This window comes from Armigeres subalbatus, chromosome 2 (assembly GCF_024139115.2).
Source record: "Armigeres subalbatus isolate Guangzhou_Male chromosome 2, GZ_Asu_2, whole genome shotgun sequence".
Taxonomy (NCBI): Eukaryota; Metazoa; Arthropoda; class Insecta; order Diptera; family Culicidae; genus Armigeres; species Armigeres subalbatus.
In genome coordinates this window covers 172,230,544-172,246,015 of record NC_085140.1, presented here as the reverse complement: position 1 = coordinate 172,246,015, position 15,472 = coordinate 172,230,544, and the positions used below count along the sequence as shown (strand labels likewise).

At 38.4% G+C, this 15,472-nt stretch overlaps 1 protein-coding gene across 1 annotated transcript; it reads left to right on the top strand.

Moving 5' to 3' along the window:
- The first annotated feature begins 6,721 nt into the window (after positions 1-6,721).
- On the top strand, positions 6,722-9,104 carry LOC134209376 (uncharacterized). The gene is made up of 2 exons (XM_062685360.1): positions 6,722-6,998; positions 7,069-9,104. The coding sequence occupies exons 1-2, from the start codon at positions 6,722-6,724 to the stop codon at positions 9,102-9,104; spliced, it is 2,313 nt and encodes a 770-aa protein (XP_062541344.1).
- The last annotated feature ends 6,368 nt before the right edge of the window (positions 9,105-15,472 follow it).

The following is a 15,472-nucleotide window of genomic DNA, read 5'->3' as shown; positions in this document are numbered from 1 at the left end:
ATAAATAAATCAATTGACAATAAGTATGCTTTTCTCGTTTGTTATAAGGGGTAGTCGGAAAATTAGAAACAGGCTGCTTTCTTGAGATTTAGAAGTTATTATTGATTTTAAAAAACAGTAATTGAAATCCTTTAGATTTCTAGCTTTTTAAAATAACGTTTTGGAATACTCTCCTTATTTATTAAAATTAAAAATCTTTTGCCGAACTTATGTATGGGCCTACTTTAAGGCGAAAATAATGCTGCGTTATCTAAACATTACAAAGGAAAGTCACAGTTCACATGCAAATCAACTGTAGACTCAATCAACTTCCGAATTGTTTTCAAACTATGGAAACGAGTGCCAAATTTCCTGTTGAAGCACAATACACACACAACACCTCGTGTAAAATTTGCATAATCACAAAAGTTCCATTCCGGCCCCAGCTGACGACGACAGACCGATCAACGTACGGCGGTGAAACTTGGATGCTAAAAACCCAAAAGTTGTCTAGCCGCCGCCGGCTGCCTTTCGGAAGAAGAGTGAATAAAATTTTTCCAGACAGTCCGACTCAGCCACCCATCCGAGCCCGCTGCCCCCAACCGAGCCCTACAATGCCACACTTCTTCCTCTAGCTTGAAGTTCCTTCCGGTTGGGTTGGCTTTCGGGAAGCTGGGGCGGGTCCAGAAGCTAATCTTCAACGCGCTGATGACAACGTGGTGGCCAACGGCGACGACGACGACGACGGAGATGACAGCCGTCTCGTCGCAGTTGTTCGTTACAATGCTTCCGATTAAAAACAATATCCATTAGGCAGAAGCAGACGATGACGGTGATGCCAATCGCATACCAATCTCACTATGTGACATGTGAGGAAATATCCTTTATTATGCGCTCGGTAATTGAGGTGTGAGTTTTTTTTCTATTCGACATTCAAAGGGTAAAAAGCATTCTCATCAAGTTTTCTAGTTGCAAAAGGATGATTTTGACGTAGGGATCCGTCCTTCGGAAGGATAAGGGGGGTATTCTGCAGATTCAAATTTGAGACCGTCACGAAAAGTGGTCAGGAAGTATGGGCTAATAACTCCGCCGTCTTTCATCTGATTTTGGAGATTATGGTATCAATCGATCGACAAACTCATTAAAACTTTGTACAACTGTTGAAAACAATGGGTTGAAGGCGCTAAACTATTGAAAATTGAATTTCGACAAGCACTGTTTAAAATCGGGGAACCAACCAATTCCGTACGTGCATGAAATGGCAAACTTAACTATGTTTAGGTGTGGTGGGGGTAAATTGGACACCCTAAGAACTGCTGCTGTTTATCAAGTGGTTATCAAGAAATTGCATTGTTCAATACAGGTGTGTCGAAGCTTATCTTATTAGTTAACAAAGCCTGTTGTGAAAAAAGTTTGAAAAAATATTTAAATATGTTATTTTGATCATTTAAAATTAGTCCAAAATAGTTCAATTTTGTTTTGGGCGGGGTAAAATGGTCAGGCGGTGGGGTAAAGTGAACAATATTGTAAATAAAGCAAATAAGTCAATCAAAACGTTTTAAACCAAATACATATTCTTAATAATATTCAAAATGTTAGCTGACATGTCTAAACACTTCGTTTTATCACAGACAAGCAGACGTACCGAGCTTGGTCAAAATTATGTGGTGGGATTTTTTTTTCAATATTCAATTGACCATTGCTCAGTGAAATATTACCAGGTTCTTTTGGTTTTGCATTGGTTTGGCAGGAAATTCATCTAGTTTTGAAAAATGGGTTAAAAATCATGCTCTGGCCTCAGGAGAAATTCTGGATTATTTGACGGCATGTCAAAAATGCTAGATTTTGTTCGCCTATATTATTAAAATGGATGAAAGGTTGGCCCTTGTTATACTCTTTTACAGAAACTAGAGCTGGAGCTGAGTTGATTGATATATGGGTATCATAGATCGGATGACAAACATCTGAGATATGGATGTTTCCATGAACGAGGTGCGTCGAATGGAAATATTCGCTCAGGAATGTAGACAGTGTACGAAAATGTGTGTGTGGAGCGTAAATGATCAGATCCCCCATTTCTTCAACCCCTGATTGATGATCCCACTGTCAGCCGAACCGATTAAGATTGAAATTTGAGCTAGTTTGTCTCCATTTCTCTGATAGAACATTGCCCACTTTACCCCCACGCGACATGACCAATTTACCCCTATAGCTACATATTTTTCAAATATCACCTAAACTAAGAAAAAATTAAAAAACTATCTTCCATCAACTAGTTCCGCTTCATAACAAGCGAAATTAACGATGTGAACGATATTTTGGTTTAGAACTACTAATTCAGAGTTTTCTTGGCTTAAATGCAACAGTGCCAAAATTACATCAAACTAGCATTTTGCGAAGGCGCGCAAAATTTCGCTAAAATCTAGCTGTTAAATAGATATTTCATGATTTGAAATAGCTCGGAGAGCATGAAATGCTTAATTTATGGTGTAGCATGGAAAATAATACGAGAAATCCATAAACAGGGGATAAACAAGCCGTTACCCACTTTACCCCGCCTGTTCACTTTACCCCCGCTACCCCTACCAAAATTGAACATCTTTTCCAAAAAAGAATAAAATCTGACCCTGACCTGAAATCTCCCTCACAAGTCATTAATCAAGAAAAAAAAGTTTATTCTCCAATTTTTTCACCAAATCTCCTTGGGAAAAAATTAAAAATGTTTTTTTGAAGCTAGGGAAGATCCATTAATTACGTAACGCAAAAAATGGCCATTATCAACCCCCCCTCCTATGTCACTATGTCACACTTCTTGTATGAATCATTGAAAGAAAGCTTTTGTATTAATGGATTAATCTGGGCTTTCTCCATCTTTCTTTCTCATTCCTTCTGCCTAATTTCATTTTCCTTCAACTTTTTTACTTCTTTTTTCTTTTTCCTTTTTCCACTAGTTTTCCTTTCTCCTAATTCTTTTTTTCTTCTACCTTTCTCATTCCTACTTCCTTCTTCGTTCTTCCTTTTTGCATTTTGGGAATACTAAGTATACGTAAAGGCTATATGATCGCTCCAAAACCGAACTTTTGATAGAAGGCTCGGAAATCCATAGTGTTATATACCAATCGACTCAGCTCGACGAATTGAGGTGATGTCTGTATGTTTGTATGTATGTATGTATGTATGTTAGTGTGCGTGTACAAAACAAATTGTGAGACACGATTTTTTGCACTTAGCCTCATCCGATTTGCTTGCAACAGGTTGCATTCGAAGTGGAATCTCTCTTAATTTTTCTCTATTGAAAGTTGGCCCAATCGGCCGTTGCGTTCCGGAATTATTAGAAAAAAAAATAATTTTTTCCCCATTTTTCCTCTTTGGAAAAAAACTTTCAAAAATTTTTTTTTTTCAAAAACTGTTTCAATGCATTCAAATGAACGCAATTGAATGTGAATTGATGGGAATAGCTGAATCTATCTCCCTAAAGTCCATTTTTGACCTCTCTTATGTAATTTTCTTGTTTTATAATACACGAGAAAGGCACCATCACCGCTAGGTGGATTATTCTGGGTTTTTCTTGTTACTTTTTCCTCCTTCCTTCTTACTATTTCCTTCTACTTTATTCCTTGTTCATTCTGCCACCTCCTTTTATTCTCTTTCTGTTTTTACTATTCTTACCTGTTTTTTCTTCCTCCTCACTTTTTACTTCTTACTCCGACAACCTGTGTACTTTTACTAAACACTATACTTTGCGTATTAAGAAAAATTCAAAATCAAAATCGTCTGCTGTTCGTGGATGTTTAGTTTAGCTCAACATCCCGTAAAGAATTCTCAATAATTTCAAGGCCATTTCCCAGCATCACGAGGTCATTTGGTTCATATTAATGACAATTCTATTTTTGCTGATGAGCAATTTGGTTTTCGCCATGGGCATTCAACCACTCATCAGTTATTAAGAGTTACGAATTTAATTTGGCTCAACAAATCTGAAGGATATTCGACTGGAGTTGCTCTTCTTGATATAGAGAAAGCATTTGACAGTGTTTGGCATGAAGGTTTGATTGTAAAATTGATGAATTTTAATTTTCCTCTGTACATTATTAAACTGATCCAAAATTATTTATCAGATCGCTCACTGCAGGTAAACTATCAGAATTCTAAATCTGATAGATTACCTGTAAGAGCTGGTGTTCCCCAAGGCAGCACACTGGGGCCCATACTGTATAACATTTTTACTTCTGACTTACCTGATTTACCATCAGGGTGTCAAAAACCTTTGTTTGTAGATGACACGGGCCTTTCAGCCAAAGCGCGAAGCCTTCGTGTCATTTGTAGTAGATTGCAAAAAAGTTTGGATATTTTTTCCACTTACTTGCGAAAATGGAAAATTTACCCGAATGCTTCCAAAACTCAGCTTATAATTTTCGCACATAAGCCATGAGCTTCTTATTTGAAACCTTCTAGCAGACATATTGTCACTATGAATGGGGTTCCAATTAATTGGTCTAGCGAAGCCAAATACTTAGGACTTCTGCTGGACCAAAAACTAACTTTTAAAAATCACATTGAAGGCCTTCAAGCCAAATGTAACAAATATATTAAGTGTCTATATCCACTTATAAACAGAAAATCAAAACTTTGTCTTAAGAACAAACTTTTGATTTACAAACAAATTTTTAGACCTGCCATGTTGTATGCTGTGCCAATATGGACTAGTTGCTGCAATATCAGAAAGAAGACACTTCAGAGGATTCAAAATAAAATTTTGAAAATGATTCTGAAGTTACCTCCGTGGTATAGTACCAATGAACTTCATAGAATTTCAAATATTGAGACATTGCCACAAATGTCCAAAAAAATAATTTCCAATTTTAGACAAAAATCGTTGCAATCTTCTATTGCAACGATTAACTCCTTGTACCCTTAGTATTAATTAGGTTAAGTTTAGTTTAAGTTGAAAACATTGTAATTCCTACATGGTTCAATTCAACCAGAGGAAAAATTCTTACTGCCAGAGGCAATTGAAATGTATTAATAATAACTAAAACTGTAACATAGCAAATAAGGATGATAGTGTTAAGAAAACACGGAACACCTAGTCTAAGAGATGAATGCATATCTATATATATAAAAATGAAATGGTCTGTGTTCGTATCCGCATAACTCGAAAACGGCTGGACGGATTTTCTTCATTCCTTCAGCAGATATGTTCGTTGTCGATTCCGACGGGTTTATATGACATTTCCTCATGCAAAAATCACAAGTAAATTTGAGAAAAAGGTGAAAAGCTAAAATTATGTTTTGTACGAGAGTACGGATCATAATATTAACGCATAAATCATAGTAGACATGAATTTTGGGCAGACATTTTTCTGTCGAGAATCATAAAACGTACCCCCAAATCGCGAGTTAATGAATAAATACCAGTGTTCAAAGTGCCATTCTACAGGAACAATATCTCAAACGTTCGAAATCAAACCACAGTTCGAAACCTGAAAATTGGTAATTTCCATACATATTTGTAGTATTTGATTGAAATGGATCTGATTATATTGCACGTTTTTCAGCCGAGCGTCCTGTAAATTCAAAACGTAAATTCAAAACATATTTGTAGTTATTGACATGGATCTGATTTTAATTGACGTTTTCAGTCGAGCATCCTGAAACGTACCCTCGAATCGCGAGTTAAGCTATAAATACGCTTTAAAGTTACGATTGGTGCCGGTCCCCAAATCACGAGTTAAGATTGCGGGTAAGTTCTACTGCAACAATATAACAAACGTTCAAAATCAAGCCTCAACATTAATTGAAATTGAAATGGAGCTGATTATGTTGTTTATTCTTTAGTCAGAAAATTGCTATGCCACCAATAAGACGCATCAACATTGGACGCAGGAGTCGTAAAGCTAGGAATACAACGTATCATCGAGCGACTCAATCTACCGAGCTACATGCATCGCAAAATGAACTGGATAGAGAAAGAATGTCACAGTCGCGATCGACGCAGTCACAAGAACAACGCATTGCTCAAAATGATGTCAATCGATTAAGAACGAGAAGGAGGACTACAGCACAAGCTAGATCTGTTGACATTCACGAGCAAATAAACCTAACTAGACGAGTACAACGCCAAGTCGGTAGTGTGATGATACATGAAGCATTTAGGTACGATCCAACAATTGATTATTGCGCGAATAATAATGTCGATATTGGATCTATGACTGTGGTGTGTTCCCATTGCAAGGCGTTGAAATTTCGTAAAGAAGCACCTGGATTATGTTGCGCAAGTGGCAAGATCAAATTACCTTCCTTAACTCCTCCATCCGAACCATTGCATTCATTATTAGCTGGTTCAGGGATTAATTCAAAACATTTTCTGACGAACATCCAGAAATATAATGAATGTTTTCAAATGACTTCGTTTGGCGCTACTCACATTGTCAGAGACAATTTCATGCCGACATTCAAGGTAATTCTTCCCCAACATTATATTACCACCAGCTACTTTTACTTTTTTGTTTGGCAATTATAGATTCAAGGTCAAATTTACCACAGAGCAGGTTCATTGTTGCCACCAGTTAATGAAAACCCACAATTTTTACAAATATACTTTATGGGAAATTCAAACGATGAAGTGGCTCAACGTTGTGCATACAATTCTAGAGTCAAACCGGAGATTGTCGAGCAATTACAAAATATGCTTCATGAACAAAATGAATTGGTCCGGTTGTTCAAGACATCACTAGATAAAATGCCATCAGACAATCATAAAATTGTGATTCATGCGGATAAGACGCCTGTTGGGGAACATGCTAGACGATTTAATGCACCGACTGTCGATGATATCGCAATCATTATTGTTGGTGAGAATTTGCCGTCACGTGATATTGTACTTCATCGCCGCGATGATCAATTGAAGCGTATTTCGGAAACGCATCGATCGTATGACGCATTGCAGTATCCACTGTTATTTTGGCAAGGGGATGATGGATATCATTTCACAATCCCAATGATAGACCCATCTACAGGTGGGTAGAACAGAAAATAAGCAGTTAATACTAAAAACATAAATGTCTGTTTTCAAATTTAATTTTGCAGGAACAGAAACAAATAAGAAAGTCAGTTCCATGAACTACTATGCGTACAGAATGATGGTTCGCGAAAATGATCCTAACCACATCCAGAAATATCGAAAACTATTCCACCAGTACGCTGTAGATATGTACGTGAAAATCGAAACTGAGCGATTGACTTTTATACGATTCAATCAGCAAAAGCTTCGTTCGGAAGAATACATTCATCTGCGCGATGCAGTTAACGCTGATGGCAATATAAACAATTTAGGTAGAATGACGATTTTGCCAGCGACCTATATTGGAAGCCCCCGCCATATGCATGAATATGCACAAGATGCGATGTCTTACGTTCGTCAATATGGTCGACCCGATTTATTCATCACTTTTACATGCAATCCGCAGTGGAATGAAATAAGGGAACTTTTGTTTCCAGGACAATCTCCTATTGATCGCCACGATATTACTGCACGCGTTTTCAAGCAAAAACTTAAGTCTCTTATGGATTACATAGTGAAGCATCGCGTTTTCGGTGCAATACGCTGCTACATGTATTCCGTAGAGTGGCAGAAACGAGGATTGCCACATGCCCACATTTTGATTTGGATGATAGACAAAATAAGACCTGATGAAATCGACCAGGTCATATCAGCGGAAATCCCCGACGCAAATGTCGATCCAGGATTGTTTGAGGTGGTGACGAAGAACATGATACATGGACCATGTGGGGCCTTTAACATGAATTCGCCATGTATGGTCGATGGAAAGTGTTCAAAAAAATATCCAAGAGCATTGATCGGTGAAACTGTAACCGGGAATGATGGCTATCCGTTGTATCGTCGACGATCAACTGATGACAATGGAAGAACAGCAATTGTGAAAGTAAATCGTCAGAACATTGAGGTAGACAATCGTTGGATAGTACCTTATTCCCCACTTTTGTCCAAAACATTCGAAGCACACATCAATGTGGAGTATTGTAATTCAGTGAAATCCATCAAATACATCTGCAAATACGTTAACAAGGGAAGTGATATGGCTATTTTTGGTGTAGATTCGGCAAATGCGAACGACGAAGTAACACAGTATCAAATGGGGCGTTATGTAAGCAGCAATGAGGCATTTTGGAGAATTTTTTCATTTGCAATCCACGAAAGACATCCGACAGTAGTTCATCTGGCTGTTCACCTCGAAAATGGACAACGAGTGTACTTCACAACGCAGAACGCGATTCAAAGAGCAGACCGTCCTCCATCAACCACATTGACAAGTTTCTTTTCGATGTGTCAAAGTGATCCATTTGCCCGAACATTGCTATATGCTGAAATGCCACGCTACTATGTTTGGAATCAATCATCGAAAACGTTCCAAAGGCGCAAACAAGGTGCTCCTGTCGAAGGTCATCCAAATGTATTTTCAACTGATGCTTTAGGACGTATTTATACTGTGCATCCAAGCAACGATGAATGCTTTTATTTGCGATTGCTGTTGGTGAACGTTCGTGGACCACGATCATTCCAAGATTTGCGAACTGTCGATGGACAGTTGTGTGCGACTTATCGTGAGGCGTGTCAACGATTGCGATTGTTGGAAAACGACGCACATTGGGATCACACACTTGCCGATGCTGTACTTTCATCACGTCCAAATCAGATACGCTCACTATTTTCTATTATTATATCGACGTGCTTTCCTTCAATGCCGATTGATCTGTGGGAAAAATACAAGGACGATATGACTGAGGATATCTTACACCGAATGCGTCTCACAACTTCAAATCCACAGCTAGAAATAGGAGTGGAAATATACAATGAAGCGCTCATTCTTATCGAGGACATCTGTTTAACGATGGTTAATAAAATGCTGACCAGCCCTGTCGTCGTAAAATATGGGGTACTTAGTCGCCTATTTTTGAAGGGGCGCTCATACAATAAGACTATTTTGAGGGCGCATATTCGAAAACTAAGAATTTCGGTGGGACTAGGGACTAGATGCTCGGTTCGGGAAACTGCGAATCTCATCTTCACCGGAAGCACACGCATACACGTCGATGTGCTGTAAGACCGCGGATTTGGCATCGTAGCGTTGCAAGAGGTATGTTGAAAGGGATCAATGGTGCGAATGGTTGGAGGTAATCGCCATCTACCAGAGCGGCAACACACGCGAGCTGGAAACAGTTTTCAACGTGATGGGCGATATGCAAAGCCGCGTGATCGAGTGGTAACCGATCATTGAGAGGATGAAAATCCGGGTCATCAACTATAGCATAATCAACGTTCATAGCCCACTCCGGAAGCACTGAATATTATAAGGACGCATTCTACGCACAGCTCAAACATGAATTTGAAAGCTGCCCAAGCCAATACATCAAAATCATCATAGGTCATGTAAATGCTCTGCTCAGGTTGGTCAGGGGGAGGAGCTCAGAAAGACTATTGCAAAGTTCAGCGCTCACTGGTTGACGAAGGAAAGCGGACTACGGCTAATTAATCACGCGGCCTTCAATAATATGGCGATTCGTAGCACCTTCTTTCAGCACACCAATCAATATCGGTATGCTTGGAGGTCAACACTGCAGACAGAATAACAAACTTATTGATGGATGGCACTTCTCACACATTATCGACGTCAAGACATATCGTGACACTAACATCGACTGTCTAGTAATGGTTAAACTGCAAGCATAACTATTCGTCATCAACAATGTTCGGTACCGACGGCCGCCTCGGTACAATCTAGAATGACTGAAGCAACCTGATGTCTCCATTGTATATGTGCAGTATCTTAAAGCAGCGTCGCGGAAGGAGGATACCTCGATGGGGTTTTCTTGAGTACATTTGGGGCCTCTGTTAAAGTACAGTTGAAGCAGCCATTAGCGACGCAGTGTAAAACAATAATGGGTATGTGTGACAAAATCGACGAAACTATTGGTTCGACGAAGAGTGCAGATAGATTTTGGAGAAGTAGGACGCAGTGTGGGCGGTCGCGGTTCAACAAGGGACCAGGGACATTGTGGAACGCTATAGACGAAAACGGAGACAGCACAGCTGCTTCTTCCAGAAGAAGAAACTTTGCCTGGAAGAAGCGAAGTGCGAGGAAATGGAGCACCTGTGCCGTTCTCAAGAAACTCGTAAGTTCTATCAGAAGCTCAACGCATACCGCAAAGGCTACGCTTTCGCTGAGAGCACAAGCGGTGAGAGTCAAGGCAGCGGAGAAGGCGAGCCAGTTCAGCGAACGTTGGAAACCTAACAGCCTCAAACTTTAGAAAAATTGAAGATCCAACAGCCCAATAGCATCGATGCAGCTGGTAAGGATTATATCTGAACTGAATTCATCAAGAAGAGCCCGGAAAGCTATCCACTTGTCTTCACAGACTGATAGTCAGGATCTAGAAAACTGACCAGCTACCGGGGAACTGGAAGGAAGTAATTTTCTTTCGCTTTCGAGCGATCACTATCCTAAATGCCACCTGCAAAGTGATATCCCAGATCATCATTCGTCATCTGAACGGACCCTGCCTTGCTCGAAACTGACACTACTTTTTTGCAATTCCTGATCGTAATACAGATCATAATACAGTGGTTTACAGTTCGTGTATGGCTAATTTTTCCATACTATTTTTCCATTGTACTACTAATTTGGATACTAAAATGGAAAACCAACATCAGAAAGTTACATGACTACATTTTACTCAATTAGTTTGGGTGAGTTTGATGGTTTGTCGATCTATGCAATGTGGCACGATAACATGGAATTTGATTGTTCTCTGCATCGACATACATTTTTGGCAAGAATGAATAAATTAGACTGAATTATTTTGGTACAAATTAATCATGAATTTGATTTTTGCAACTAGTTTCATAGACTACTATTATTTCACTTGTCATAAGACGAATTAATAATATCACATTTTATTTAACGACTTCATTTGGGACTTTACAGACACGTTTTTCGATCTCAGTAGAAATATTGACTTCAGTGTCTCGTACTTGACTCGACTTAGTTTGACTTGATTAGTCCTAGAACGTAGTCAAGTCAAGAATAACACACTGTAAACGATCTTACGAAGTTCTAGATATATATCTGTAAAATTACAATCTAGCGGTGGAATGAAATGGAATAATACTAAATAACTCGTATGACAACTGACAAGTAAATACCTATATCCCACAAAAAGCTCTAAACAGTTTTCTTTTCAAATGTCAAATAATTGCAGCGCCGCATTCTAGATCTATTTATGTATGATCGTTTTAAAATTCAAACATCTCTTACAACTCATCAAATGTTTACATACTCATGAATTTCGAGCTATGGTATATATTCTTTTCTGTATATGAACTTAAACCAGATTGAACGCATAAGATTTTTTTTGCAAATCGGTCATTCCGTTCGCTAGTTTAATCGTGATAAAGGAAACCCCAACTTTTTTTTTATCAATTTGTATAATTTTTATTTATGGCAAATTTTTTCGCCTTCGCTTAACTCTTAAGGGTTTTTTACTAATCCGCTTAAACCTGGTTCAAGATCAACTTAATTGGCTTGTCGATAGTTGGACATGTTCATCTTGCTGTTAATTTAGGTGAGTTGAAAAAAAACACGTGCTGAGAAGTTCAATTTGAGCGACTTTCAAATCACTTTTGTTTAGTGCACATATTAATGCTGTCCAATGAGCTGCTCGAAGTAGCTCGAAGTTGTTCCCGTCCTGCTCGTTCTTTTTTGTCAACAAATGAGCATGAGCAGGACAGGGAGAAACTTCGACCTACTTCAAGCTCTCATTGGACAGCACTATTGTATCTCTAAGCCATGGGTGCTAGATGACAAGGAGCACGTGGTGTTTTCAACGCGTATTGCCAATGATGATGACAATGATAATGATTGCTTACGCTCTCCACTGTTCAGCGGCAGAGCTCTCTTGCACTCACGCATTCGGCGTGTTACAGCGCAGCGTTGCGTCGATGGTAGGCTGCACTCACTCTCTTGTGCCGGCGATGGCGTTGACGGCAGCGACGGCGGCGACAGGCGCTCTTTCGTTTGGTTAGAAAGACGTCATGTCATGTCAGTTTTACTGTGGGTGGGTAGAGTCGTTAGGGTCGGTGTACCAGTAATGATACTTACTTGGTAATAATAAACGTGATAAATTAAGACTATTTAATTAAACCAATGAGGCACAAATTTCGTCGTTTTTATTTCCACTGACTTGTGAGGAAAAGAAACACATGCCAAATTGCAACTCATCCATTTGTTTTTGATAGGATGTAAAACTATTAATGGCATTGATTGAATCGAAAGCTTGGTTAAAAGTCTTCCTTTTCTTATTTTTTATAAAAATAATGTTTAAATAATAAATGTATATGTATTTGTTTCTCTTCGAAATTACTTACTCCAACAATTGGTATATGTGTAGCCCGCCCTTGATCGCATATTTGTAACATTTGCATTTTTTGCGATTTTGAGTTAGGCTCATACATTGTCCTTGTCCTTTTTTTTTTTTTTTTTAAGTGAATTAGATTTCCATACTAATCAATATCGGGGCCCTCCTTAGTAGTGCGGTAAGACGCGCGGCTACAAAGCAAGACCATGCTGAGGGTGGCTGGGTTCGATTCCCGGTGCCGGTCTAGGCAATTTTCGGATTGGAAATTGTCTCGACTTCCCTGGGCATAAAAGTATCATCGTGTTAGCCTCATGATATACGAATGCAAAAATGGTAACTTGGCTTAGAAACCTCGCAGTTAATAACTGTGGAAGTGCTGAATGGACACTAAGCTGCAAGGCGGCTCTGTCCCACTGTGGGGATGTAATGCCAATAAGAAGAAGAAGAAGAAGAAGAAGAACTAATCTATATCACAAACTTTATCGTTCCATTTTTCCAGTGTTTTCCATTTTTGCAGTGTTCTACAAAATACAATAGCGCGCATACTAAAGTGGTGTACATAGTGAGCATTATGGTATAGAACAATATTCATTACGTCAATTTATGATATTAGAGCACAGGATTCCACATTTTCCTTAACTTTAGTAAGTTTTTGGAACATGAATCAATTATAATAGCGATTCCGTATAGGATACAACATTTTGTGACATAATATGAGGTAGGGAAGAAAGACTTATAGCTGTCATATGGATTAGATAAATCGTATTTCGTACTATTATGTGTACTAAACAGTCACTAATGCTGTTACTGGTACAACTACCCTAGAGCGTGTTTTGTTTCGCCCTAGAGCGTGTTTTGTTTGAATACTGCGGGTGAAAGTTGATTTTTCTGCTCCGGACAGCAAGAAAAATAATTCGTTAGTGCGGTGCGTGTCGTGTGAATTCTGTGTTTTCACTTCGTCGCGAGAAAACAATTGATATGCCATTTATAGTGCGAATCGCTTCGGTTGACGTTCGTCTGCGTAAGCCACCGGGTATGCTTCATGTAAGTTTTTGTCATCTTCGCGGGAAGTTCAATTGGCTACACTCAGAATAAAGTGCACTCAAGGGCCCCATACGCCTGTCACTGGCGAACAAAGCTCGTGTACTATGCATCAAAGCTTAAAACCGGTGTTAGGGCGCAATCGTTAATGCGACCATTTCTATATTCGGTTACTGCAAATAAATTATTTTTCGATTCCCTATAATCAAGCAGGTATCTCAAGCATACCACATCGTTATATTGCTGCATGATTGAGTGTTTAATTTTGATAATATATCAAAAACAAAAGTGTGCATCAAAATTGACATAACAAAAAGGTGGTAGAGAATTAATACGGTTGTTTATAGTTTAGAACCAAATCCAGATGTCGCACATGTCGGGGTAGGGATTCAGTGCTCCGCCTTCTCCCCCTGAGTGCACATCATTTCTATTATTTTCGCACAAACTTGAAAAAAATGACCTAACTCGGTTCCAGTTTCTACCGAAGTCGATCTATTATCACTAAAGAACCTAGTAAAGAAGCGAACAACTCGTTTGAAAATAAGTTCTTAACCTAGCCTAGAGAAATTTTCTATCTTGTTTTTTTTTGTTATTCTTGTTTTATGACAAGCCTTTACAATTATACTTAAAACCTTTAAAATATTTTTCTAAGTGCGAGTACATTTAAAATTATCAGGTGAGCTAGCCATGGGCTGAAAAACCTCTCAAGTAAAGACAATTATGCCGTTTGCAGTCAGCAGCGGGCGGCGGCGTGGCGACGTTTGTGGCGAATTTTGTTTTCTAATACAAATATTTGTCTAATAAAGATACTGGCTGATCTCTGGTAAGAACTTGTTTTACACATTAAATCAAATAGGGTTCACTTTGCGATTTGCTCGTACGATATTTTGTAAACAAATATTGATTTATTACGATTTCCTACTAAACTAATATACTTAAAAGCTCTATTATTAGGACACATAGGATTTTCTTATGAAATGCTCAGTCCTGAAATGCCAATATTCATTAGAACTTCAAATGAATGTTATGTTAATAAATATTTTCAGCCATTTGAGGTAATGGTGCTAATAGTGGTGGCATAATTGTAACCATAAAAGACAATATTAAAAACAATTCTTTTAAAGCAAAATGCATAAGCTTCAGTTTAATGCTAATTGATACAAAAAGTTTTATAAAAATTCTAATTTTGGTAATTTGTTCGAGAAAATATTCGGAGATTCTTTTCTAGAGAAAGGAAAAATCTTCAGAACTTTCTTCGAAGATTTTACTGAAAAAAATCCGAGAACTTTTTCAAACATTCCGCCAAGAATGCCTACTGAAATATCCATAGTAACTACCTCAAAATTTCAAGCATTGTTCTTGAAACTTGCGAAAATTCATCCAACAATAATGCGTCCGACCCGAAAACCGTCCTAAAATTATTTTTCTTCTTCATTGGCTCCACATTCCATACTATTAGCATTTACACAGTTATGAATGCTTTTCTATGCCAATTGCATGAGTAAGTATATATCTTGACTGACAATCACAATGGAGACACTATGACCAGGGAGCCAAGAAAGTTCCCCACCCAAAATCATCGTAGGCCGAAACAAGAATCAAATTCGCAAGGCTAACCGTTGACCATTCTTCAGAAATATCCCTACAAATTGTTCCATCAATTCCGATATTCTTCCAGAATTGTTCTCGGAAGATCTTTGGTGCATTCTCCGCAAATCTCCCCTGGGATTTTTCCAGAACTTTCTCCAGGTGCTGCCGTGGGAATTCTTTCATAAATTCCTTCATTAATTGCCCTAAGAAATTTCCCTAAGTACCGTATTGACTCAAATCCTAAACTTGACTTATATTCCGAACTCTCGCTTTTAAATGGCAATTTTAGCTTTATTCGCGTATTTCTTCCTAAAGAATTTTGAATTCGTTTGTAATCTTGATCCTTCGTACTTAAAACCGATGGAAAATCAAGTAAAATTCTGCAAAAACGCCAGTGTTCTGAATATGGGTTATTTTAGGATTTGAG

Excerpts from the sequence above, each read along its gene's own strand:
- LOC134209376 (XM_062685360.1), top strand. The coding sequence starts at position 6,722 with ATGCCATCAGACAATCATAAAATTGTGATTCATGCGGATAAGACGCCT. Across the intron at positions 6,999-7,068 it reads AATGATAGACCCATCTACAG|GAACAGAAACAAATAAGAAA; the intron begins GTGGGTAGAACA and ends TTAATTTTGCAG.